The sequence below is a fragment of the Triticum aestivum genome, chromosome 3B (assembly GCF_018294505.1).
Source record: "Triticum aestivum cultivar Chinese Spring chromosome 3B, IWGSC CS RefSeq v2.1, whole genome shotgun sequence".
NCBI classification, from domain to species: domain Eukaryota; kingdom Viridiplantae; phylum Streptophyta; class Magnoliopsida; order Poales; family Poaceae; genus Triticum; species Triticum aestivum.
This window is the reverse complement of record NC_057801.1, coordinates 13,351,570-13,377,857: the sequence shown is the minus strand read 5'-3', so window position 1 is coordinate 13,377,857 and position 26,288 is coordinate 13,351,570. Positions and strand designations below refer to the sequence as shown.

The 26,288-nt window shown below is 46.4% G+C and overlaps 1 protein-coding gene across 2 annotated transcripts; it reads left to right on the top strand.

Annotated features, from left to right (window-relative positions):
- Positions 1-19,717: 19,717 nt before the first annotated feature.
- On the top strand, positions 19,718-22,144 carry LOC123064333 (uncharacterized). Of its 2 annotated transcripts, none has more exons than XM_044487830.1 (5): positions 19,718-20,192; positions 20,275-20,466; positions 20,565-20,646; positions 21,283-21,332; positions 21,947-22,144. In XM_044487830.1, exons 2-5 carry the CDS (start codon positions 20,390-20,392, stop codon positions 22,074-22,076), a joined length of 339 nt encoding a protein of 112 aa, XP_044343765.1. In that variant the 5' UTR covers positions 19,718-20,192; positions 20,275-20,389; the 3' UTR covers positions 22,077-22,144. The 2 variants fall into 2 exon arrangements, with proteins under 2 accessions (XP_044343765.1, XP_044343766.1); XM_044487831.1 differs by having other exon boundaries at positions 21,497-22,144.
- Positions 22,145-26,288: the final 4,144 nt, after the last annotated feature.

The window sequence follows — 26,288 nt, the reverse complement described above, 5'->3', positions numbered from 1 at the left end:
CGGCCTCCTTAGGCCAAAGCTGAACTATGAGGCCCTTCATGGCCTGTTCGGCCACCTGGTGGAGCTCGACCAACTACTTCAGCTGGTCGCTAAGGGGCACCGGATGTCCGGCCTCAGCATACTGAGACCAGAAGACCTTCTCCGTCGAGCTCCCCTTCTCGGCCCGGTAGAAAGCGGCAGCATCGGACACGCCGTGGGGAAGATCTGTGAACGCTCCTGGAGAGCTCCGAATTCGGGTAAGTGATAGGTAATTCACACTCACATGCTTACTTTGCATGAAAAATGCCTTACCCGCTGCTATTTTCTTCAACGCCTCGATTTCTTGGAGGGCCTTGTAGGCTTCGGCCTTAGCGGCTTTGGCACTCTCAAGAGCCGATGCAAGCTCGGACTCTCGAGTCTTCGAGTCACGCTCCAGGCTCTCATGTTTTTCCACGAGATCCTGGAGCTCTTGCTGTACCTCCGCCACCCGCGCCTCCTGCTTCTCTCGCTCGGTGCGCTCCGCGGCCGCATTACGTTCGGCCGCGGACACCGCCTCCTTCAGGGTCGCCACCTCGTTCGTGGCCCCTGCAATACCCATGTTATCCTTGTCAATTTTCTTGCAACCAAATCCTTTTCTGCAAGGTACAATCTTAATACGGTGTTACTCACCTTCCTTGTCCTCGAGCTGCTTCTTGGCATGGCCGAGCTCGTTCTCAGACCGCTCGAGGCTTTGCTTCAAAGTATTGACCTCCGCAGTCAGTGCGGCAGAGGTCAGCAGCACAACCTGCAGTCCCATATTGACATATTTTTTATGACTCCTGCGTATATCTTTTTAGATCCTTAGTCCGGCTTTTCTTTTCGAATACCGAACCGAGCATCAGGGGCTACTGTCTATGCGGTACTATTTTACATATATCAAAATTCTTACCTCAAAGCCTGTTAGAAGGCTGCTGCAGGCTTCGGTCAGCCCGCTCTTGGCGAGCTAAACCTTCTGAATCACTACACTCATGAAGGTGCGGTGTTCCTCTTCGATGGAGGCGCCGTTGAGCGCCTCCAGCAAGCTATCCGGCGCCTCCAGTTGGACGGAGGCCGCTGGCGTCACGGTCTTGCCCTTCTTATGGAGGGGCCGCCCGCCAGACTCCGGAGCCACTTCAGGTTCCGGTGCGGAGTCCGGCGCAAAGTCCGGGAGGTTGCCCTGCGGCACCTCCGGCGCCTCCTCCTCCTGGCGGTCCCTTCCTGGGATCCCACCTCGGCATCATCCGCATCACGAGGGGTGGAGGCGGTCGGAAGGGAATCCATACCGACGCACCCAAGGACCCGCTCGACGAAGCAGGAAAATCATCCTTGGGCGGACTGCAGGGTTGTATGCGGCATTAGAGGGACACCATGTGGCGAAAAAGAAAAATCATGAAGTTATTCGGGAGTCCGGATACTTACAATCTCGCCAGGGGCTTGGCCCTTGGGGGCCAATCCTCGTCGTCATCACCGGTGTTGGCAGAGCAGTCCGGGGGAAGAGTCCTTCCCTTCTTGGACCCTTCAGCCTCCCTCGCTGGGGAGGCCTTCCTTTTCTTCCCTCCCCCCGCTGGGGGAGAGGCCTTCTCCTCCTCCTCGCCTTTGTGGGAGGAGTCTGCCTCGGAGTCGTCGTCCGATGACACCTAAAAACGGGAACTTTTCCGAGTGCCCGTGGCCTTCTTCTTGGCCTTCTTCTCCGGCACCACGTGAGGTGCCGGAGCCAGCAGCCCCGTCAAGCGGGCGTCCGCTGGGTCCTCTGGTAATGGGGCTGGACAGATAGTCTGTTCAGCCTTCTTCAGCCAGTCCTGTCAAAGGAAGGGGAGTTTAGATCCCGTATAGAGTCAAACTATGGAAAACAAGTGTCCCGTAGAGGGCAAAATCACTTACCTCGCTATCCGGACGCTGCGAGCTGAATCCGCGATCTTCGGTCGCGGATGCGGGAGCCTCGGCGCCCTTAAACAGCACCCTCCAGGCATCTTCGTACGTAGTGTCGAAGAGCCCGCTCAAAGTCTGGTGTTGCGCCGGATCAAACTCCCACATACTGAAGCCCCGTCGTTGGCACAGGAGAATCCGGCGGATGAGCATGACCTGGACTATGTTGACGAGCTTGAGCTTCTTCCTCACTAGCTTTTGGATGCAGGCTTGGAGTCCGGTCAGCTCCTCCGAATCACCCCATGTCCAGCCGCTCTCTTTCCAGGAGGTGAGCCGTATGGGGATGCCAGATCTGAATTCGGGGGCCGCCGCCCATTCAAGGTCACGCGGCTCGGTGATGTAGAACCACCCCGATTGCCATCCCTTAACGGTTTCCATGAAAGTGCCCTCAAGCCAAGTAACGTTGGGCATCTTGCCCACCATGGTGCCTCCGCACTCCGCTTGGCTACCCTTCACAACCTTCGGCTTGATACTGAAGGTCTTGAGCCACAAGCCGAAGTGGGGCTGGATGCAGAGGAAGGCCTCACACACGAGATAAACACCGAGATGTTGAGGATGAAATTCGGGGCCAGATCATGGAAATCCAGGCCGTAGTAGAACATGAGCCCCCGGACAAAGGGGTGGATTGGGAAGCCCAGTCCGCGGAGGAAATGGGAAAGAAATACTACCCTCTCATGGGGCCTGGGGGTGGGGATGAGCTCCCCCTCATCGGGGAGTCGATGCGCGATATCGCTGGACAGATATCCGGCGCTGCGCAGCTTCTGGATGTGCCCCTCCGTAACAAAGGAGGCCATCCACTTGCCTCCCGCTCCGGACATAGTTGGAGAATGTTGAGGTGAGATGTGCGGACTTGGGCGCTGGAGCTCGAGTTCACGGAGATGGAGAAGCCAAGGAGGAAGAAGGCGTAGGTAAAAGGGTTGGATCTTTATCCCCTTATATGGGCGGACGAAAACATGCGTTCCCACCGGCCTGATAAAACTCGCTTATCTCCCAAGCGCCGCAATCAATGGCGCGGTTAGGTTACCCATGTCTGTATTGATGGGAATCCTGGAATAAGGGGAACAAGATCTCTGCTTCGACAAGACGTGCCAAGGAAACCGCTTCGCTAAACACGCTGAGTGTTGGGGAACGTAGCAAAAATTCAAAATTTTCCTACGTGTCACCAACATCTATCTATGGAGAGACTAGCAACAAGGGGAAGGAGAGTGGATCTACATACCCTTGTAGATTGCTAAGCGGAAGCGTTCAAGAGAACGGGGTTGAAGGAGTCGTATTCGTCGTGATCCAAATCACCGGAGATCCTAGTGCCGAACGGACGACACCTCCGCGTTCAACACACGTACAGCCCAGTGATGTCTCCCATGCCTTGATCCAGCAAGGAGAGAGGGAGAGGTTGAGGAAGACTCCATCCAGCAGCAGCACGACGGCATGGTGGTGGTGGAGGAGCATGGCAATCCTGCAGGGCTTCGCCAAGCACCGCGGGAGAGGAGGACTTGGGAGAGGGGGAGGGCTGCGCCAGAACTTTGGTAAAGCTCCCATGCACCTCCCCACTATATATAGGGGTGGAGGGGGCTGGTTCCTTGCCCTCCAAGTCCATTGGGGCGTTGGCAAAGGTGGGAGGAAAGAAATCCCATCATTTCCTTCCCACCGATTGTTATCCCCCCTTTTTAGGGATCTTGATCTTATCCCTTCGGGATATGATCTTATTCCTTCTAAGGGGGAATCTTGGTGTGCCTTGACCAGGGGTGTGGGGACTTGACCCCACTACCCATGTTCATGTGGGTCCCCCCATGCAGGTGGGCCCCACTCCGGAACCTTCTAGAACCTTCCCGATACAATACCGAAAATTCTCGAACATTTTCTGGTGGCCAAAATAGGACTTCCCATATATAAATCTTTACCTCCGGACCATTCCGGAACTCCTCGCGACGTCCGGGATCTCATCCGGGACTCCGAACAACATTTGGCAACCACATACAAACTTCCTTTATAACCCTAGCGTCATCGAACCTTAAGTGTGTAGACCTTACGTGTTCGGGAACCATGCAGACATGACCGAGACGTTCTATGGTCAATAACCAACAGCGGGATCTGGATACCCATGTTGGCTCCCACATGTTGCACGATGATCTCATCGGGTGAACCACGATGTCAAGGACTCAATCGATCCCGTATACAATTCCCTTTGTCTAACGGTATTGTACTTGCCCGAGATTCGATCGTCGGTATGCCGATACCTTGTTCAATCTCGTTACCGGCAAGTCTCTTTACTCATTCCGTAACACATCATCCCGTGATCAACCCCTTGGTCACATTGTGCACATTATGATGATGTCCTACCGAGTGGGCCCAGAGATACCTTTCCGTCAACCGGAGTGACAAATCCCAGTCTCGATTCGTGCCAACCCAACAGACACTTTCGGAGATACCTATGGTGCACCTTTATAGCCACCCAGTTACGTTGTGACGTTTGGTACACCCAAAGCATTCCTACGGTATCCAGGAGTTGCACAATCTCATGGTCTAAGGAAATGATACTTGACATTAGAAAAGCTTAGCATACAAACTACACGATCTTTGTGCTAGGCTTAGGATTGGGTCTTGTCCATCACATCATTCTCCTAATGATGTGATCCTGTTATCAATGACATCCAATGTCCATGGTCAGGAAACCGTAACCATCTATTGATCAACGAGCTAGTCATCTAGAGGCTTACTAGGGACTTGGTGTTGTCTATGTACCCACACATGTATCTGAGTTTCCTATCAATACAATTATAGCATGGATAATAAACGATTATCATGAACAAGGAAATATAATAATAATAACTAATTTATTATTGCCTCTAGGGCATATTTCCAATAGTCTCCCACTTGCACTAGAGTCAATAATATAGTTCACATCGCCATGTGATTAACATTGATAGGTCACATCGCCATGTGACCAACATCCAAAGAGTTTACTAGTGTTACTAAACTAGTTCACATCACCATGTGATTAAGACTCAATGAGTTTTGGGGTTTGATCATGTTTTGCTTGTGAGAGAGGTTTTAGTCAACGGGTCTGCAACATTCAGATCTGTATGTATTTCGCAATTCTCTATGTCATATTGTAAATGCTGCTTCCACGCTCCACTTGGAGCTATTCCAAATGGTTGCTCCACTATATGTATCCGGTTTGCTACTCAGAGTAATTTGGACAGGTGTTAAAGCTTGCATCGACGTAACCCATTATGTTGAACTCTTTATCACCTCCATAATCAAGAAACATGTCCTTTATTTAGTCCAAGGACAATTTTGACTGCTATCCAATGATCCATTCCTGGATCATTCTTGTACCCCTTGACTGACTCATGGCAAGGCACACTTCCGGTGTGGTACACAGCATAGCATACTATAGAGCCTACGTCTGAAACATAGGGGACGACCTTCGTCCTTTCTCTCTCTTCTGCCGTGGTCAAGCTTTAACTCTTAACTTCATACCTTACAACTCAGGCAAGAACTCCTTCTTTGACTGATCCATCTTGAACACCTTCAAGATCATGTCAAGGTATGTGCTCATTTGAAAGTACCATTTAGCGTTCTTGATCTATCCTCATAGATCTTGATGCTTAATGTTCAAGCAGCTTATTCCAGGTTTTCTATTGAAAAACACTTTTCAAATAACCCTATATGCTTTCCAGAAATTCTACATCATTTCTGATCAACAATATGTGAACAACATATACTCATCAGAAATTCTATAGTGCTCCCACTCACTTCTTTGGAAATACAAGTTTCTCATAAACTTTGTATAAACCCAAAATCTTTGATCATCTCGTCAAAGCGTACATTCCAACTCCGAGATGCTTACTCCAGTCCTTAGAAGGATTGCTGGAGCTTTCCATATTTGTTAGCGTTCTTCAGGATTGACAAAACCTTCTGGTTGTATCACATACAACCTTTCCTCAAGGATATCGTCGATGAAACAATGTTTTGACATCCTATCTGCAAGATTCCATAAATCATGCAATAATTGCTAATATAATTCCAACAGACTCTTAGCATCGCTACGAGTCAGAAAGTCTCATCGTAGTCAACTGCTTGAACTTGTCGGAAAACATCTTAACGACAAGTCGAGCTTTCTTAATGGCGATACTTACCATCATTGCCTGTCTTCCTTTTAAAATCCATCTGTACCCAACGGCCTTACGACCATCAAGTATTTCTTCCAAAGTCATGGATCCTCTCTCGGATTTTATGGCCTCGAGCCATTCATCGGAATCCGAGCCCACCAATGCTTCTCCATAGCTCGTAGGTTCATTGTTGTCTAGCAACATGAACTCTAAGACAGGATTGCATACCACTCTGAAGTAGTACGCGTCCTTGTCGACCTACGAGGTCCGGTAGTGACTTGATCCAAAGCATCATGATCACTATCATCATCTTCCACTTCAATTGGTGTAGGTGCCACATGAACAACTTCCTGTGCCCTGCTAATCACGGGTTGAAGTGATGGTTCAATAACCTCATCAAGTCTCCACCATCCTCCCACTCAATTCTTTCGAGAGAAACTTTTCCTCGAGAAAGGACCCGATTCTAGAAACAATTACTTTTGCTTCCGGATCTGAGATAGGAGGTATACCCAACCATTTTGGGTATCCTATGAAGATGTATTTATCCTCTTTGGGTTCGAGCTTATCACCTGAAACTTTTTCACATAAGCGTCACAGCCCCAAACTTTTAAGAAACGACAACTTAGGTTTCTCCAAACCATAGTTCAAATGGTGTCGTCTCAATGGAATTATGTGGTGCCCTATTAAAGTGAGTGCGGTTGTCTCTAATGCCTAACCCATGAACGATAGTGGTAATTCGATAAGATACATCATGGTACGCACTATATCCAATAGGGTGCAAATATGATGTTCGGACACACCATCACATTATGGTGTTCCAGGCGGTATTAATTGTGAAACAATTTCCACAATGTCTTAATTGCGTGCCAAAGCTCGTAACTCAGATACTCATCTCTATGGTCATATCATAGACATTTTATCCTCTTGTCACGATGATCTTCAACTTCACTCTGAAATTACTTGAACCATTCAATAATTCAGACTTGTGTTTCATCTAGTAAATATACTCAGTATCTACTTAAATCATCCGTGAAGTAAGAACATAATGATATCCACTGCGTGCCTTAGCACTTATTGGACTGCACACATCAAAATGTATTACTTCCAACAAGTTGCTATCTCGTTCCATCTTACTGAAAACGAGGCTTTTCAGTCATCTTGCCCATGTGGTATGATTTGCATATCTCAAGTGATTCAAAATCAAGTGAGTCCAAACGATCCATCTGCATGGAGTTTCTTCATGCGTATACACCAATAGACATGGTTCGCATGTCTCAAACTTTTCAAAAAGGAGTGAGTCCAAAGATCCATAAACATGGAGCTTCTTCATGCGTTTACACCAATATGACTTACATGGCAGTGCCACAAGTAAGTGGTACTATCATTACTATCTTATATCTTTTGGCATGAAAATGTGTATCACTACGATCGAGATTCAATAAACCATTCCTATTAGGTGCAATACCATTGAAGGTATTATTCAAATAAACAGAGTAACCATTATTCTCCTTAAATGAATAACCGTATTGCGATAGACATAATCCAATCATGTCTATGCTCAACGCAAACACCAAATGACAATTATTCAGGTTTAATACTAATCTTGATGGTAGAGGGAGCGTGCGATGTTTGATCACATCAAAATTGGAAACACTTCCAACACATATCGTCAGCTCTCCTTTAGCTAGTCTCCGTTTATTCCGTAGCTCTTTTATTTCGAGTTACTAACACTTAGCAATCGAACCGGTATCTTAATACCCTGGTGCTACTAGGAGTACTAGTAAAGTACACCTTAACATAATGTATATCCAATATACTTCTATTGACCTTGCCAGCCTTCTCATCTACCAAGTATCTAGGGTAATGCAGCTCCAGTGGCTGTTCCCCTTATTACAGAAGCACTTAGTCTCGGGTTTGGGTTCAACCTTGGGTTTCTTCACTAGAGCAGCAGCTGATTTGCCATTTCATGAAGTATCCCTTCTTGCCCTTGCCCTTCTTGAAACTAGTGGTTTCACCAACCATCAACAATTGATGCTCCTTCTTGATTTCTACTTTCGCAGTGTCAAACATCGCGAATCACGAAGCTCTAGCAGCTTGGTGGCAATGACTTTGGAGAAACATCACTATCTCATCTGGAAGATCAACTCCCACTCGATTCAAGTGATTGTTGCACTCAGACAATCTGAGCACAAGCTCATCGATTGAGCTTTCTCCCTTAGTTTGCAGGCTAAGAAAATCGTCGGAGGTCTCATACCTCTTGACGTGGGCACGAGCCTGAAATCCCAATTTCAGCCCTCGAAACATCTCATATGTTCCGCGACATTTCAAAAACGTCTTTGGTGCCTCTACTCTAAACCATTTAACTGAACTATCACGTAGTTATCAAAATGTGTATGTCCGATGTTCGCAACATCCACAGACGACGTTTGGGGTTCTGCACACTGAGCGGTGCATTAAGGACATAAGCTTTCTACTGATCGCATAATCGCTACTATCAACTTTCAACTATATTTTCTCTAGGAACATATCTAAACAGTGGAAGTAAAGCACGAGCTTACGACATAATTTGCAAAGATCTTTTGACTATGTTCAGGATAATCAAGTTCATCTTATGAACTCCCACTCAGATAGACATCCCTCTAGTCATCTAAGTGATTACATGATCCGAGTCAACTAGGCCGTGTCCGATCATCACGTGAGACGGACTAGCCATCATCGGTGAACATCTTCATGTTGATCGTATCTATTATACGACTCATGCTTGACCTTTCGGTCTCTTGTGTTCCGAGGCCATGTCTGTACATGCTAGGCTCGTCAAGTTAACCTAAGTGTTTCGCGTGTGTAAATCTGGCTTACACCCATTGTATGTGAACGTAAGAATCTATCACACCCGATCATCACGTGGTGTTTCGAAACGACGAACTTTCGCAACGGTGCACAGTTAGGGGGAACACTTTCTTGAAATTTTAATGAGGGATCATCTTATTTACTACCGTCGTCCTAAGCAAATAAGATGCATAAACATGATAAACATCACATGCAATCAAATAGTGACATGATATGGCCAATATCATTTTGCTCCTTTTGATCTCCATCTTCGGGGCTCCATGATCATCGTCGTCACCGGCATGACACCATGATCTCCATCATCATGATCTCCATCATCGTGTCACCATGAAGTTGTCTTGCCAACTTATTACTTCTACTACTATGGCTACCGGTTAGCAATAAAGTAAAGTAATTACATGGCGTTGTTCAACGACACGCATGTCAAACAATAAATAAAGACAACTCCTATGGCTCCTGCCTGTTGTCATACTCATCGACATGCAAGTCGTGATTCCTATTACAAGAACATGATCAATCTCATACATCACATATCATTCATCACATTCTTCATGGCCATATCACATCACATAGCATACCCTGCAAAAACAAGTTAGACGTCCTCTAATTGTTGTTTGCATGTTTTACGTGGCTGCTATGGGTTTCTAGCAAGAATGTTTCTTACCTACGCAAAACCACAACGTGATATGCCAATTGCTATTTACCCTTCATAAGGACCCTTTTCATCGAATCCGTTCCGACTAAAGTGGGAGAGACTGGCACCCGCTAGCCACCTTATGCACCAAGTGCATGTCAGTCGGTGGAACCTGTCTCATGTAAGTGTACGTGTAAGGTCGGTCCGGGCCGCTTCATCCCACAATACCATCGAAACAAGATTGGACTAGTAACGGTAAGCATATTGAACAAAATCAACGCCCACAACAACTTGTGTTCTACTCGTGCGTAGAAACTACGCATAGACCTGGCTCTGATACCACTGTTGGGGAACGTAGCAAAAATTCAAAATTTTCCTACGTGTTACCAAGATCTATCTATGGAGAGACTAGCAACGAGGGGAAGGAGAGTGCATCTACATACCCTTGTAGATCGCTAAGCGGAAGCGTTCAAGAGAACGGGGTTGAAGGAGTCGTACTCGTCGTGATCCAAATCACCGGAGATCCTAGTGCCGAACGGGCGTCACCTCTGCGTTCAACACACGTACAGCACGGTGACGTCTCCCATACCTTGATCCAGCAAGGAGAGAGGGAGAGGTTGAGGAAGACTCCATCCAGCAGCAGCACGACGGCGTGGTGGTGGTGGAGGAGCATGGCAATCCTGCAGGGCTTCGCCAAGCACCGCGAGAGAGGAGGAGGACTTGGGAGAGGTGGAGGGCTGTGCCAGAACTTTGGTAAAGCTCCCATGCGCCTCCCCACTATATATAGGGGTGGAGGGGGCTGGTTCCTTGCCCTCCAAGTCCATTGGGGCGTTGGCAAAGGTGGGAGGAAAGAAATCCCATCATTTCCTTCCCACCGATTGTTATCCCCCTTTTTAGGGATCTTGATCTTATCCCTTCGGGATATGATCTTATTCCTTCCAAGGGGGAATCTTGGTGCGCCTTGACCAGGGGTGTGGGGCCTTGCCCCCACTACCCACGTTCATGTGGGTCCCCCCATGCAGGTGGGCCCCACTCCGGAACCTTCTAGAACCTTCCCGGTACAATACCGAAAATTCCCGAACATTTTCCGGTGGCCAAAATAGGACTTCCCATATATAAATCTTTACCTGCGGACCATTCCGGAACTCCTCTTGACGTTCGAGATCTCATCCGGGACTCCGAACAACATTCGGCAACCACATACAAACTTCCTTTATAACCCTAGCGTCATCGAACCTTAAGTGTGTAGACCCTACGGGTTCGGGAACCATGCAGACATGACCGAGACGTTCTACGGTCAATAAACAACAGCGGGATCTGGATACCCATGTTGGCTCCCACATGTTCCACGATGATCTCATCGGATGAACCACGATGTCAAGGACTCAATCGATCCCGTATACAATTCCCTTTGTCTAACGGTATTGTACTTGCCCGAGATTCGATCGTCGGTATGCCGATACCTTGTTCAATCTCGTTACCGGCAAGTCTCTTTACTCGTTCCGTAACACATCATCCCGTGATCAAACCCTTGGTCACATTGTGCACATTATGATGATGTCCTACCGAGTGGGCCCAGAGATACCTTTCCGTCAACCGGAGTGACAAATCCCAGTCTCGATTCGTGCCAACCCAACAGACACTTTCGGAGATACCTGTAGTGCACCTTTATAGCCACCCAGTTACGTTGTGATGTTTGGTACACCCAAAGCATTCCTACGGTATCCGGGAGTTGCACAATCTCATGGTCTAAGGAAATGATACTTGACATTAGAAAAGCTTTAGCATACGAACTACACGATCTTTGTGCTAGGCTTAGGATTGGGTCTTGTCCATCACATCATTCTCCTAATGATGTGATCCCGTTATCAACGACATCCAATGTCCATGGTCAGGAAACCGTAACCATCTATTGATCAACGAGCTAGTCATCTAGAGGCTTACTAGGGACTTGGTGTTGTCTATGTACCCACACATGTATCTGAGTTTCCTATCAATACAAGTATAGCATGGATAATAAACGATTATCATGAACAAGGAAATATAATAATAATAACTAATTTATTATTGCCTCTCGGGCATAGTTCCAACACTGAGGTGGTACAATAAAAACAATTCGAGTAAAGGCTTGGTAGTGATGTGATGTCATGCCACCAAATACGTCAGCAGATTGAACTTGTGTAAATATTATTCTCTCTACGGTGGTATGTGGAATTTATTTTGCAGAGCCGGACACTATCCTGGTGTTCACAATCTGCTATAAATTATTTGGAGAAGGAACCCGCCTTGCAACGCCGAAGACAATATGCGCACCGGACTCGTCGTCATTGAAGCCTGGTTCAGGGGCTACTGAGGGAGTCCTGGACTAGGGGGTGTCCGGATAGCCGGACTATCATCATCGGCCGGACTCCAAGACTATGAAGATACAAGATTGAAGACTTCGTCCCGTGTCCGGATGGGACTTTCCTTGGCGTGGAAGGCAAGCTTGGCAATACAGATATGTAGATCTCCTACCATTGTAACCGACTCTGTGTAACCCTAGCCCTCTCCGGTGTCTATATAAACCGGATGGCTTCAGTCCGTAGGACGAACAACAATCATACCATAGGCTAGCTTCTAGGGTTTAGCCTCCTTGATCTCGTGGTAGATCTACTCTTGTAATACCCACATCATCAATATCAATCAAGCAGGACGTAGGGTTTTACCTCCATCAAGAGGGCCCGAACCTGGGTAAAACATCGTGTCCCTTGTCTCCTGTTACCATCCGCCTAGATGCACAGTTCGGGACCCCCTACCCGAGATCCGCCGGTTTTGACACCGACAGTCTTCCTTATGAGTGGCAGTCGGGGACGAGCGATGGTATTTTCCTACCAATCTATCCCCCTAGGGGCATGCGTAGTAGTACTTTGCTTCGAGGGCTAATAAACTTTTGCAATAAGTATATGAGTTCCTTATGACTAATGTGAGTCCATGGATTATATGCACTTTTACCTTTCCATCATTGGTAGCCTCTTCGATATCGTGCATTGCTCTTTCTCACCTCGAGAGTTGGTGCAAACTTCGCCGGTACATCCAAACCCCATGATACGATACGCTCTATCACACATAAGCCTCGTTATATCTTCCTAAAAACAGCCACCATACCTACCTATTATGGCATTTTCATAGCCATTCCGAGATATATTGCCATGCAACTTTCATCATCATCATATACATGACTTGAGCATTTATTGTCATATTGCTTTGCATGATCGTAAGATAGCTAGCATGATGTTTTCATGGCTTGTCCATTTTTTGACGTCATTGCTACGCTAGATCATTGCACATCCCGGTACACCGCCGGAAGCATTCATATAGAGTCATATCTTTGTTCTAGTATCGAGTTGTAATATCGAGTTGTAAGTAAATAAAAGTGTGATGATCATCGTTATAGAGCATTGCCCCATGAAAAGAAAAGAAAAATAAAAAAAAGGAAAGGCCAAAGAAGCCTAAATGAAAAAGGGGGCCAAAGAAGCCCACTGAAAAAAAGAAAATAAGAAAAAAGAAAAGAAAAGCGGCAATGTTACTATCCTTTTTCCACACTTGTGCTTCAAAGTAGCACCATGTTCTTCATATAGATTGTCTCCTATGTTGTCACTTTCATATACTAGTGGGAATTTTCATTACAGAACTTGGCTTGTATATTCCAATGATGGGCTTCCTCAAATGCCCTAGGTCTTCATGAGCAAGCAAGTTGGATGCACACCCACTTAGTTTCTTTTGTTGAGCTTTCATACATTTATAGCTCTTAGTGCATCCGTTGCATGGCAATCCCTACTCCTCGCATTGACATCAATTAATGGGCATCTCCATAGCCCGTTGATTAGCCGCGTCGATGTGAGACTTTCTCCTTTTTTGTTTTCTCCACATAACCTCCATCGTTATATTCTATTCCACCTATAGTGCTATATCCATGGCTTGCGCTCATGTATTGCGTGAGGGTTGAAAAAGCTGAAGCGCATTAAAAAGTATGAACCAATTTCTCGGCTCGTCATCGGGGTTGTGCATGATGGGAGCATTTTGTGTGACGAAAATGAAGCATGGCCAAACTATATGTTTTTGTAGGGATAAGCTTGCTTTGCCTTGTTGTTTTGAAAAGACATGATTGCTTTATTGGTACGCTCGAAGTATTGTTGTTTTTATGTCAAATGATAGACTATTGCTTTGATTCACTCGTGTCTTAATATTCATGCTATGATTAGACATATGACCAAGATTATGTTAGGTAGCATTCCACATCAAAAATTATCTTTTTTATCATTTACCTACTCGAGGACGAGCAGGAATTAAGCTTGGGGGTGCTGATACGTCTCCGTCGTATCTATAATTTTTGATTGTTCCATGCCAATATTATTCAATTTTCATATACTTTTGGCAACTTTTTATATTATTTTTGGGACTAACATATTGATCCAGTGCCCAGTGCCAGTTCCTGTCTGTTGCGTGTTTTGTGTTTTGCAGAAAACCAATATCAAACAGAATCCAAACGGGATAAAAACGGATGGAAAATTATTTTGGAATATTTGGGATTTTTCGGAGGAAGAAACAACGCGAAACAGTGTCCGAGGTGGCCACGAGATAGGGGGGCACGCTCTGGGCTCTCATGGGAAAACCGTAAGGTGGTTGACGCTCTTCTTTTGCCGCAAGAAAGTTAATTTTACGAGAAAAATCTAGGCGAAAGATTCACCCCAATAGGAGTTACGGATCTCCAGATATAAAGGAAACGGTGAAGGGGCAGAATCACAGAACGCAGAAACAGAGAGATAGATCCAATCTTGGAGGGGCTCTCGCCCCTCCCACGCCATGGGAGCCAAGGACCATAGGCGAAACCCTTCTCCCATCTAGGGAGGAGGTCAAGGAAGAAGAATAAGAAGGGGGCCTCTCTCCCCCTTGCTTCCGATGGTGCCAGAGCGCTGCCGGGGGCCATCATCATCACTGCGATCTTCACCAACACCTCCATCATCTTCACCAACATCTCCATCACCTTCCCCCATCTATATTCAGCGGCCCACTCTCCCGCAACCCGATGTACCCTCTACTTGAACATGGTGCTTTATGCTTCATATTATTATCCAATGATGTGTTGCCATCCTATGATGTCTGAGTAGATTTTCGTTGTCCTATCGGTGATTGATGAATTGCTATGATTGGTTTGAGTTGCATGTTTTATTATTGGTGCTGTCCTATGATGCCATCCGTGTCGCGCAAGCGTGAGGGATTCCCATTGTAGGGTGTTGCAATGCATTCATGATTCGCTTATAGTGGGTTGCGTGAGTGACTGAAACACAAACCCGAGTAAGTAGATTGTTGCGTATGGGATAAAGGGGACTTGATGCTTTAATGCTATGGTTGGATTTTACCTTAATGAATCTTTAGTATTTGCAGATGCTTGCTAGAGTTCCAATCGTAAGTGCATATGATCTAAGAAGAGAAAGTATGTTAGCTTATGCCTCTCCCTCAAATAGAATTGCAATAGTGATTACCGGTCTAGTAACATAGTCAATTGCTTAGGGACAATTTCACAACTTCTACCACCACTTTTCCACACTCGTTATATTTACTTTATTTGCATCTTTATTTAAAAAGCCCCTACTTTTTATTTACGTGCTCTTTATTATCTTGCAAACCTATCCTATCACACCTACAAAGTACTTCTAGTTTCATACTTGTTCTAGGTAAAGCGAACGTCAAGCGTGCGTAGAGTCGTATCAGTGGCCGATAGGACTTGAGAGAGTATTTGTTCTACCTTTAGCTCCTCATTGGGTTCGACACTCTTACTTATCAAAAGAGGCTACACTATCCCGTATACTTGCGGGTCATCAGCCTCCGCCGCCCGGTTCACATCCACGACATCCGGTTCCGCCTGCAGGAGAGCCTCGATGGTAGCGGCATGCACGCGCTTCGTGTCGAGTTGAACCTCTGCCTCCCGGTCCTCCTTTAGTATCACCATGTTGAACCGCTGGTCTGCCTGCACCATGGGGGACTCGGACGCCGGCACGAAGTCGACGTCCATCGTCTCATACCCATCGGGGGCCTTCTGCGCCGCGACCTCCGCCATGAACATTGGATCGGCTTCCTCCTCCTCGTAGCTTGGCTCCAGAGAACTCGGGGATTGGCCTACCGCAAAGCAAGCTTGGGAACGGAGGTCTGTGGCGCCGACCGCTGCCACGATTTCTGCGCGGCGCTCCGGCGTCAGCATCTTGTAGTAAGTGATCTTGCGGCGCACCATGGCTTTCCAGCGAACTAGGGGACGCTTGATACGGGCTAGGGGATCGAAAGGTGGGGGAATGGGCTGGAGATTAGGTGTGGTTTTAGGGCAGTGGCTGGCATAGGCCGAGCAGCTAAGGTTCTGGTGTGAATAGTGGTTCCGGTGACGACCGGTCAATCGGTTTTGATTGTACATCGCTCTTGTCATGTTCGCGTTGCAGCCCAGCACGCTGGACCCTCCATGTTGCTCACCGAATGGAACGCGCTTTGTCTTGTGTTTTCACTCGCTTGTGGGACTACAGTTGAGAGCAAACCGACGTCCCTCCCCCTCACCCGCCCATGTCATTTATTATACTACCACTCCCTCCGTTTTATGCGGAGTAAATAAAAACAGAGGGAGTATACTACGGATGAGGATCCCCTGACGTGGCCAAACCCATTGAGTAACTGACATGCGGGGCCTAGCAAGCATGGGGTCCGCCAGTAAGCGACCGAAAGGGAGGGTAAGGCAGGGATACCTACGTCAGAGGATCCACTTCCACTACTACTCCCTCCTTCCATTTACTATACAGGGCCTAATGCGTTTTTCGAGGCTAACTTTGACCAAATGTTAGAGCAATAATATATGACATGCAACTTACACAAAGCATACAGTCAAATTCGTATGTGAAAGGAGTTTCCAATGATATAATTTTCACATTATACATCTCATGTACTATTAATCTTGTCAATAGTCAAATGCGGTTTTAAAAACGCATTAGAGCATGGTTAATAATATAGCCAGTCAATGGCTATGAGGGACTGCCATGTCATCTATAGCCATCATCTATTATATGCACTCATATGGTAGTGTGGGCTATAAGGTTGGCTATTTCCTGCAAAAAAATATATAAGGTTGGCTATTGTATTAGTACTTTTTTCCATCTCCTCTCTATCTCTTTCTTCATATTTATTGTACTATTTAACTAGGAATGCGTATATAGCTAAGGCTCTTGCATGAGAGCTCACTCCCCTTACTTTTTCACATCTCTCTCCTCCACATAGGCCCTATATAAATGGAAGGAGGGAGTACATATGTTGTCAGTACTCCACGTGTACTATTGGACAGGGAGCTTAAAAAAGTTACTATTGGACTGGTTATACGTGGCGAAATCCTAGTAGGAAGAGCATGCACGAGAACAAGCACATTCACGTGGTTGAAAACAAATTGGAAACCATCTCGAGTACAAACCTAGGAGTACGTACGAATCTAACAATATTGATTGGGCGTTGTTGAATGTTGATACCTTTTTGATCAAAGTAGAGATACTTTGACTACACATAAAACTTATATGTAAACTAGAAAGGATAGGAGGGAGTATATTGTACGTTCAAAAATGAAACGAACATTGAATACCCTTTATATATGATTTGTGGATGCTATGATCACCTGTTCAAAATTTTGAATCCGCCTTAGGTATCACGTGCCCCCACTCGTTCTCTCTCGATTTCATCTCGGGGTCCGGAGATCGATTGAAAGAGGACTAGGGTGGGTACATGCGAATGATACTCGGCGGAATGTTCAAATGAGGCATGCGGGAGGATGGACTCGACCGGAGGGCGACATGATCGATGGAGAAGAGGGTTGGAGAGGAATGAGAAATAAGCAAACGCCACATGATTATACTTGAACGACTCAAATAAACAATAAGTTGTCTCGCTTGGCCTACATAGTGAAAGGCCTAATGCGCAACACGGATCACTGATGCTCGAATATGGCCGAGAAAACAGGGAAACCGACATGTGGGGCACACCCGTCGAGACGACGTAGCGCAGACAAGTCCAATGGAGGAGCTGGCCCACGACCTCCTCGCCACCGACAACCATTCATGTGGGTCTTTGGGGCCAACAATGTGGCGCAGCTCTAGCACCGCCTCTGGACATGGCGACCGCGGTGAGCGACACGCTCATATCGTCGCTAGACACGGTCGGTTTCAGTGTGCCGAGGGTGGCGTTAGTGCTGTGGCACGACCAACAGTATGTTTGGTTTGTGCCCAAGGTTGCCCCATCAAAGCATTGGGTAGCCAAAATTTTGGTTGAGGTATTGGTTGCCCATGATTTGGCCGACATTGGCAAGAAAAATGAACTAGAGTTGGCTAGAGTTCATTGGCATGCTAAAAAATGGCAACCATCCAAACAAAGACCAATCTTTGGGTCATGACCAAAATTTTGGTAAGGTGCACTTTGGCCACAATCCAAACACACCCCAACACCCGGCTCATCAAGGATGCACGGGGCGCCGCGACGCGTCCGCGGAGTGGTGTAGCACGGCCAACTACATCCTTAGGACCTGAGACCATGCCGGGTCATCTTGCTTTTTCAATGACATGCGGGGATTGCATGTGAGCAAAGGGCATCTCCAACATTGCGACGACCGCAGCTGACTACCCTGGCACACCAAAACCCTCATCCCTCGCGCCATCGCGCGGTGCGTTCCCAGCCGGCGCCAGTTGCCCGCATTCATGCCGCCCATTTGTATGTAGTCGTTAAGAGGCTCGGTGCTCGAGGAACCAACTCCGGCGACTTAATGACGCACCCGGACGCTTGGCCTCACCGGAATGCACTACTTAAAGCGGCAATGCCTAGCTAACCTCCACACCATAGCGCATCGTCCTCCTACCTGGCACCACATCTGCCATGACCGCAAGTGCAAACGCTCTCCGGGAGAGCTTGTCTTCGTGGATGAAGCTCGAGGTCGCCGCCCTCGCTCAAGTCGCCTCTCGCGATGCAATAGCGGCGTAGCCGGACGCGGACGTGACCGCACAAGCGGTGGCCACGCTGGCGGCCGACAACGGGAGCACCGTCAGCCACGCGTCCTACTTGTCGTCGTCCAATATCCGGCACCGCCGAGGTCGGGGACTCCTTCGAGGATGAGTAGGGCATGGGAGGCGGCAGGGCATGGTGTGCCAACTGGCCAGTCCGTATCCCGTGTTCTACTCTTCCTCGGCGGAGACCGCACCTTCACTTCACGGGTCTTGAACCCCGCCCCCGTACATAGAGATCGCAGATGGAGGACGTCGGTCGCCGCCGTAGAATAGGTTTAGGGTCGGGTTTCTTTTATTTTTCTGTCCTATAAAAGTTCGAAATGTAATGAAAATCTGTAGTGTTTGCATTAATCTTGGCCGGTGTATATGAACTTTCACAATAATATAGTATATTGTAGGAGTACTAGCAAGATGCCCGTGCGTTGCACGGAAGTTCAAGATCTTGTGGGAGAAAAGGATGAACGAGGGAAAGCCTTATCTGCAAATATGGAGAGGAGTGCGGGTAAATTTTCATAGTTTCCTTCCTATCCATTAGATATAGATCAGACGGGCTATATTGCAGGATGACAGGCACACCATCATCACCAACTCTGCTTTTTATTGAATCGAGACAAATCTAACATGCGAAGTAAAATAAACACATAGGGTCTATACATACACAATTTATCTTAGGCACTCCAATAGTATGTCCACTACACATTCACGCATTTCACATCTTTCTACATCTACGGAAACCTATGAAAGGGTTAACGTAAATTGCCTCTCTCTCTCTCTCTCTCTCTCTCTCTCTCTCTTCCCCTGATTTTCATGGTGGTGGGCCCCTCCCTCCCCCCAATCTACAATCAACAGCTCACATGTTTCATATTAAGGATAGTATAACCGCACCTAATCCCTGCCCTCACATCGATTTGGGTTTTCGACCGTCCGTTTTATTGATGTGGTAGGTTCTGGCCGTCAGATTTTGTGTCTTAAACGATCTGTTCCACACTGTGTTTAAACTAGCCCAGCTGTCCTCTGGGCTGCTGCTCCATGGACCGAAACGAAGGCCCCTGATGCATTGGGCCTTCAAGCCGCCAGCCCATTCGAAGGAGGCCCGCTACTGGGGGGATTGCGAGGCCTACGAGCGACTGGTCCATCCACTCGCGAACCCTAATCCAATCCCGATTGAGGCTGTGGGGAGCGAGATCGCATCGACTCTCCATCCACTCTTGAACCCTAATCCAATCCCTATGGAGGCGAAGGGGAGCGATACTGCATCGACTCCACTCCGGAATCGAGCCGCAGAGAGGAGCGGCCGGTTCCATCCAGTGAAGACGGCCGGTGTGCGTCCGTCCACCTGAGTTGAGGGATGGGATCGAGTCCATCCGGTCGATCCCAGCAACCGGAGGAGCGGGATCCGGGTAGAGCCGATCCACGAACGGCGGCGCTGCTGCTCGAGGACCCCGCTCTCGAGCCCCCTCCACCCCTCCCTCCACAGCTGCCACAGCGTGCGCCTTGCAATGTTGGCGTGTAGGCCATGGCGCCCGACGCCCAACTCCGGGCCGCCACCGCAAGCCGTCACTCCCACCACCGCCTTCCCCGCATCTTCGTCGCCATCCTTTGGCTTCTGCTCCACCAACTAGGGTAATCTTTCTCGCCATACTTTAAATTCACGGCTGGTATTATTACAGGATATGTGTTGGTGACTAATCTGGGGTTTTTTCAGTTCACGGGATAGCTGAATGAATCAACTCATGTTGATTGAAGCTGAAATTTGTTAACAAAAATTGTAGCCGTAATGCACGCACCTGTAGTTGGGGTTTCGCTCTGGTGGTAGGGAGATGCTAATGGAGCAGACGGTGCAGGGCGGGGATGGCTTGAGGAGGCAAGCCCGGACAGCGCCGCTCGCGCATTGCCTGTATCTTGGCGGCTAAAACAATCATCTGTTTTCTTTTATTTAAAGATATGTTGTATTGCCCTATAATTATATTTGTAGTTGTTCCCTTTCTGATGCAGGCAAATTATGAGCATTGCACTATTGTCTGCAAATATAGGACAGAAGAGGGAGCTAAAAGATGCTCGAAAGTCACTGATAGAGGTATTATTTATTTCCCCATCTTGACAGTAAGAATTGTCTAAAACAAGTTTAAGTCGGTTCGGAGTATTCACTCTGTCCTACCGCATCATGAGTAGTAGATCAAACTGCTAGATAGATGGATTTGTCCTACATGGATGGATACACTGCCTCACTAGTATGCTACTTTGAGCCAATCAATCTACCTTCTTCTTCTGAACCTTTGCTCCTTTTTGTTATAGCAAACAATCTGAATTAAGGCAAGGACTAACATCATGTTTTTTCTGAGGCTGTTACTTATGCTCTTATAACCTTCAAAATAAGTTCTCTTGGATTGTTGTTTATGTTATCATATATTTAATATCTATTTCAGAGAATATGAGTCCGATGCTACATTATAGAGTAGTATTGGACATCTCAAATTTTGTGCACGGGATTTTAGTTCGAGTGATGTGAGTATTTCTTAGTCAGTCCTTGTATTCCAGCTTGGTTGTAGGTAATTCCCCCGAGAATGCTGACAACACTCACATCTGGTCTGCAAAGAAATATTTGATGATCTTGCTTGATAACTTGCTGTGGGCAGACAATATATCGTGTTAGTACCATTCATGTATCCGCTTTCACATACCATCTAACATGGCTTCTTATTTTGTTTTACAGTCTGCTAAGGACCTGCAGGAAACAAACAATATATTGCATTTTGCCTACAGGTAAGGAAACATGTGCCTTATTTCTGCAAAGGGGTGCTCTGTTTTTCTATTCCATGAGCATTTTGCATTCCCTATAGATGCTGAGATGTTGGATTTGATTACGTTGCCAAAGGTGCTTTCAAGATTAGTACACTAATTTACCATCTTTTCTATTCGGGGTGTAGGTATTACTACAGTTATAATAACTTTCTGTTTGGTTAACCTTTTAAGTCAGTATAGTACCGTTCAGCTGAACACTACAGGTATGTCTGACAACATGTTAATAATACTGTAATTTTAATAATATCAAGTCTTTACAACTGTCAGAGATTTCCTTAGACTGACAACATGCCAATGAGACTGTAATTTTTCTTTCTGATCAGCTGGGGATGTAGTGTATATCAACTTATTATACACTACATCCCCAGCTGATCAGAAAGAAAAATCTTAAACGTAACAAGGTCATGGCAGCTCTTCCTGAATTTGGAATATTGCTGCACGCGTTCCCTTTAACTCATTTTGTGTGTGCCCCAAAGAACACAAAATTCTCATGATTCTAAGTGGATTTTTTTTCTTCTATAGTAGATTACTGATTTATTTATTTGTTGTGTTTCTTCTTGCATGTGGCGTTGTAGCACCAATCAATGCAGGGCTTTACCCAGCGATAGCCGAAAAAGTAGAAAACAAGGCATCATACTATTGTCATTGAAAGTTTTGATGGATTTGCCCAAGCTAATTTGTAGTATGAATTTGTGCTTCGCTTGATTAGAGGGACCTAAAAGAAAATGTACAGCCATTGGCTTCCATTGTTATAAATCTGTTTGTAGTTTATATGAATGAATTTTCAATGAAATTATAGGTTTCATATTTTTCTAACCAACAGAGAGTTTCATTGGTTTAGACGTGTGAAGTGATCATGCCTCCGAATATTTGTAGAAATTCCTACCATTTTATTGAAAAAATTGATGGGCGCAGCAACACGCGCCATCGATGATCTAGTTACGTTAATTATGTAACTGGGATTATGTAGGTGTAGCATTACTCGTCCTAAAAAACCCAACTAAGCCAATCTCCTAGCATATCGCGCGGGAAAAGACCCGGCCGCGCCATTTTAGTCGGGATTACCGGATTACTAGTAGTAGTATCGGTGGATCATGCGAAGCAACAATATTTTTTGAGGGGGTGAAGCACCTAGTTTAAAAGGAAAAAAGGCGGTACACTCACAACACTTCTGTCGCGGTTGCATTGCACCCCACACACGTTCGGTCCTGCACACAGCTCACGCAAATGGAACGCGCTTCGGCTTGCCTTTTCACTGACACATGGGACTGCACTTGGAGAAACCGACCATGCGCCAAACTCCCCCCCGCCCCCCGCGCGAAAATCCTCCCCCCACCCAAAAATTCCCCCCAAATCCGATTCAACCACCCTTCGGCCAACTAGCCAATAATATTCCCCAAACCCCCCTCCCCCCGTCCCCCTCCACTCCATTCACTTCGCCAAAGCTGCCTTCCCCGCCGCGCCGATACATCGGCGCTGTGGTTCGTCGAGGGGACCCACGGCGATCCTCTCGCTCCCATAGTACGCTGTCGTAGACTGCCGTCCTCTAGCCGCGCCGCCACCGCTGGCTACGTTCTTGTGGAGGCGCACGATGGTCAGCATCGCCACCGCTGGCGACGTTCGTGTGGAGACGCACGGCGGTCATCTTCTCCCACGGTACGCACATTCTAGACTGAGGCCCCGATCATGTCGGTGTAGCGCTGAATGTTAGCTGATAGACACTGTTAATCTCACTGTTTGCCGAAGTAGTTTACAGTCAATATACTCTGCTTAAGAAGTTTTCTTGCCCTGTTCTGCACTCAATCTGCTTAGCTGAGATGGCATACCAAGGCTGATTAGTTGCTAAAATATCCTGCCATATATTTATTGTGACGTAGATTGCCATGGTCGAGTAGCCAATCTGTTAGGTGAAATAGCTTTACACCGTTTTATACTCGATCTTTGTTGCTGCGATGGCCTTCGATAGTTCGATGGCTATGTGCTCGGCCTCATTGACTGCTGAAACAGCCTACCATAATTTAGCACTCAAATCTGTTTGCTGAATTAGCTTTACATATATTTCGTTACTTAGATCTGCTCGTCCAAATATCTTGCCATAGCTTTAGACATCGACCTAGGTATTTTTTCTGGACTTCATAAAAGAGCATATATGTTTTCCCTGTAATATCTAGTACAAGAACTAATTTGTATGTCTAACAGATGGACATGACTTGGATAACTTCTGCTCGAAGATTCTCCGCTGCATATGTCGAGGGGGTTGAAAACTTCATGAACTTTATCAGAGCTGAGTACGATGGTCCGAAATCAGATGTGCTCTGCCCGTGTAGCAGTTGTATGAATTCAGTTATAAGACCCCAGTTAACTATGCAAAATCATCTACACTTGTATGGGATGTCGGTCACATATACTAGGTGGGTTCATCATGGTGAAACTATGAACGTCAATGTTATTGACTACATGGAAGCAGCAGATCACCATCTTGATCTGCCTGATGCTCAGGTGGAAGAGGAGGAGGAGGTGGTGGTGGCGGAGCCAGTGAGTTTAACCAACATTGAAACAATGCTACGGAATGCTCGTGCATTCCGTGAACTTTCACCCGCAGAAGAAAAATGATGGGCCCGCATGTTGGAACAATGCAACGTGGCTGTCACCCCAGGAAATAAGCTGTCAGTATTCTCAGCTATGGTCACCTTTCTTCAGGTGAAGACATCTGAGTGGATGACCAACAAATCATTCAATGCGATGTTGGCTGCTTTCCGCAAATCTTTCCCAGATGCGTTTGAGCTGGCACACACCTGCAGTAAAATGAAGAATTTCCTTCGTGCAGTTGGAATTGGATATGATATGATCCATGTTTGTAAGAGTAATTGTGTTCTGTTCTGGAAGGATTATGCCAACTTAAGTGAATGCCCAAAATGCAAATCATCAAGATGGAAAGATGGTGATGCTGTGAAGAGGATTCCTCATAATGTTCTGAGACATTTTCCAATTATACCAAGATTGCAGAGGTTGTTTCATGATGCTGAAACAAGAGAGGATGTACTTTGGCATTCTAGGAACCAGGAGTACAGAGATCAGAATGTAATGAGCCATCCATCTCATGGTAGTGAGTGGAAAAGCTTCAATCATAAACACAAAAAGTTTGCTACTGACCCGAGAAACATTAGACTTGGCTTAGCTTCAGATGGATTTAACCCATTTGGCCACCAGAGCGCCACATATAGCATGTGGCCAGTGCTTGTTATCCGTTACAACATGCCTCCAAATGTCTGCACCAAAGAATCAAACTACATGATGGCCTTGCTCATCCCAGGTCCAAAAAGTCCTAGAAAGGATTTTGATTTGTTCATGGAGCCTCTTGTGGAGGAACTTCAACAACTATGGAGGGGTGTTCTCACTCGAGACCTATATAGCAACCCACCAGCTGATTTCTTTTTGCGTGCTGTTATAATTTGGTGCATCCATGATTATCCGGCTTTGGGCACTATGTCAGGGCGATCGACACATGGTTACAATGCATGTGTTCGTTGTGACAGGAATCCGCTGTCATACGCAATACTTAGCAAGATCTGTTACATTGGACACCGTCGTTTCCTTGCCAAGGACAAGCCACATCCTAGAAAATACCGAAGACATGTGTTCAATGCAAAGCATGAAAACATTGATGCGCTAAAGAGGCTCACCGCTGATGAGTTGCACGTGGAATTAGTGAAGGTCAGGCATATTACACCAGGAAACCATCGTGGCAATGGTAGCAGGAAAAGGAAGCGTGGTAGGGTAGAAGAGAGATTATTGTTTACCCGTAGGTCCACTTTGTGGTACTTGGAGTATTGGAAAGATTTGGATCTGCGGCATAATCTTGATGTGATGCACATTGAGAAAAATATATGTGACAACATTATCGACACACTTTTTAATATTGAAGGAAAGACGAAAGATACCTTAAAATCTAGGATTGATTTGACACACCTGGGTATCAGACATGATTTGCAGGTGCAAGATGAAGGTAAACCACGGGATATGGCACCAGTTGTGTACGTCTTGGACAAGGTAAAAAGAAAAGAATTCTGGGAGGTCCTATCACGTGTGAGATTCCCACATGGATTTGCTTCCAACCCTGAAAGGAGAGTCAGTGCAGATGGAAACAAGGTACAAGGGTTGAAAACTCATGACTGCTACGTCCTACTTCAAAGGATTTTACCTGTTATCCTTAGATAATTGGGCCACCCTGACTTATACAGAGTAGTTGTAGAGTTGGGACAATTCTTCAGGGAACTCTACAGTAGAAATATCAGGATAGATGCTTTGGAGCGTCTTAGAGACAAGATACCAACTATCCTATGCGACCTTGAGAAGATATATCCTCCAGCCTTCTTTGATGTGATGGTGCATTTGGCTGTTCATCTACCTGATGAGGCACTACTTAGAGGTCCAGTACAGTATGGATGGATGTACCCTATTGAAAGGCGGCTAGGCACTTTCAAGGGCTATGTTAGGATCAGAGTTAGCCCCGAGGGTTCCATTGCAGAGGCCTACATTGCTACAAAAGCGTTGAGATTCTGCTCAAAATACATTGAAACAGCTGATCGGCTTAGCAAAGAGGTGGGTGAAGACAATTCCGGGCTCAATGTTTTCGATTATTCTGTTCGAGTTACAGAGAAGAGTCGACAAGAGGACAAACCTAAAGATTTGGACAAAATCGTTTGGTATGTGTTGAATAACTGTCCTGAGATACTACCTTATATCAAGTAAGTGCAGTGATGCAGCTTATACATCATAATCTACTAAACTTGCAGCACATTCTTATATATTTAAATGTTTGACGCGATCACTATGTTGTGCAGCATCTACAAAAAGGAGTTACTGCCGCAAAATCCAAGAAACATTGACAAACTGGTTATGGCAGGATTTGCGAAA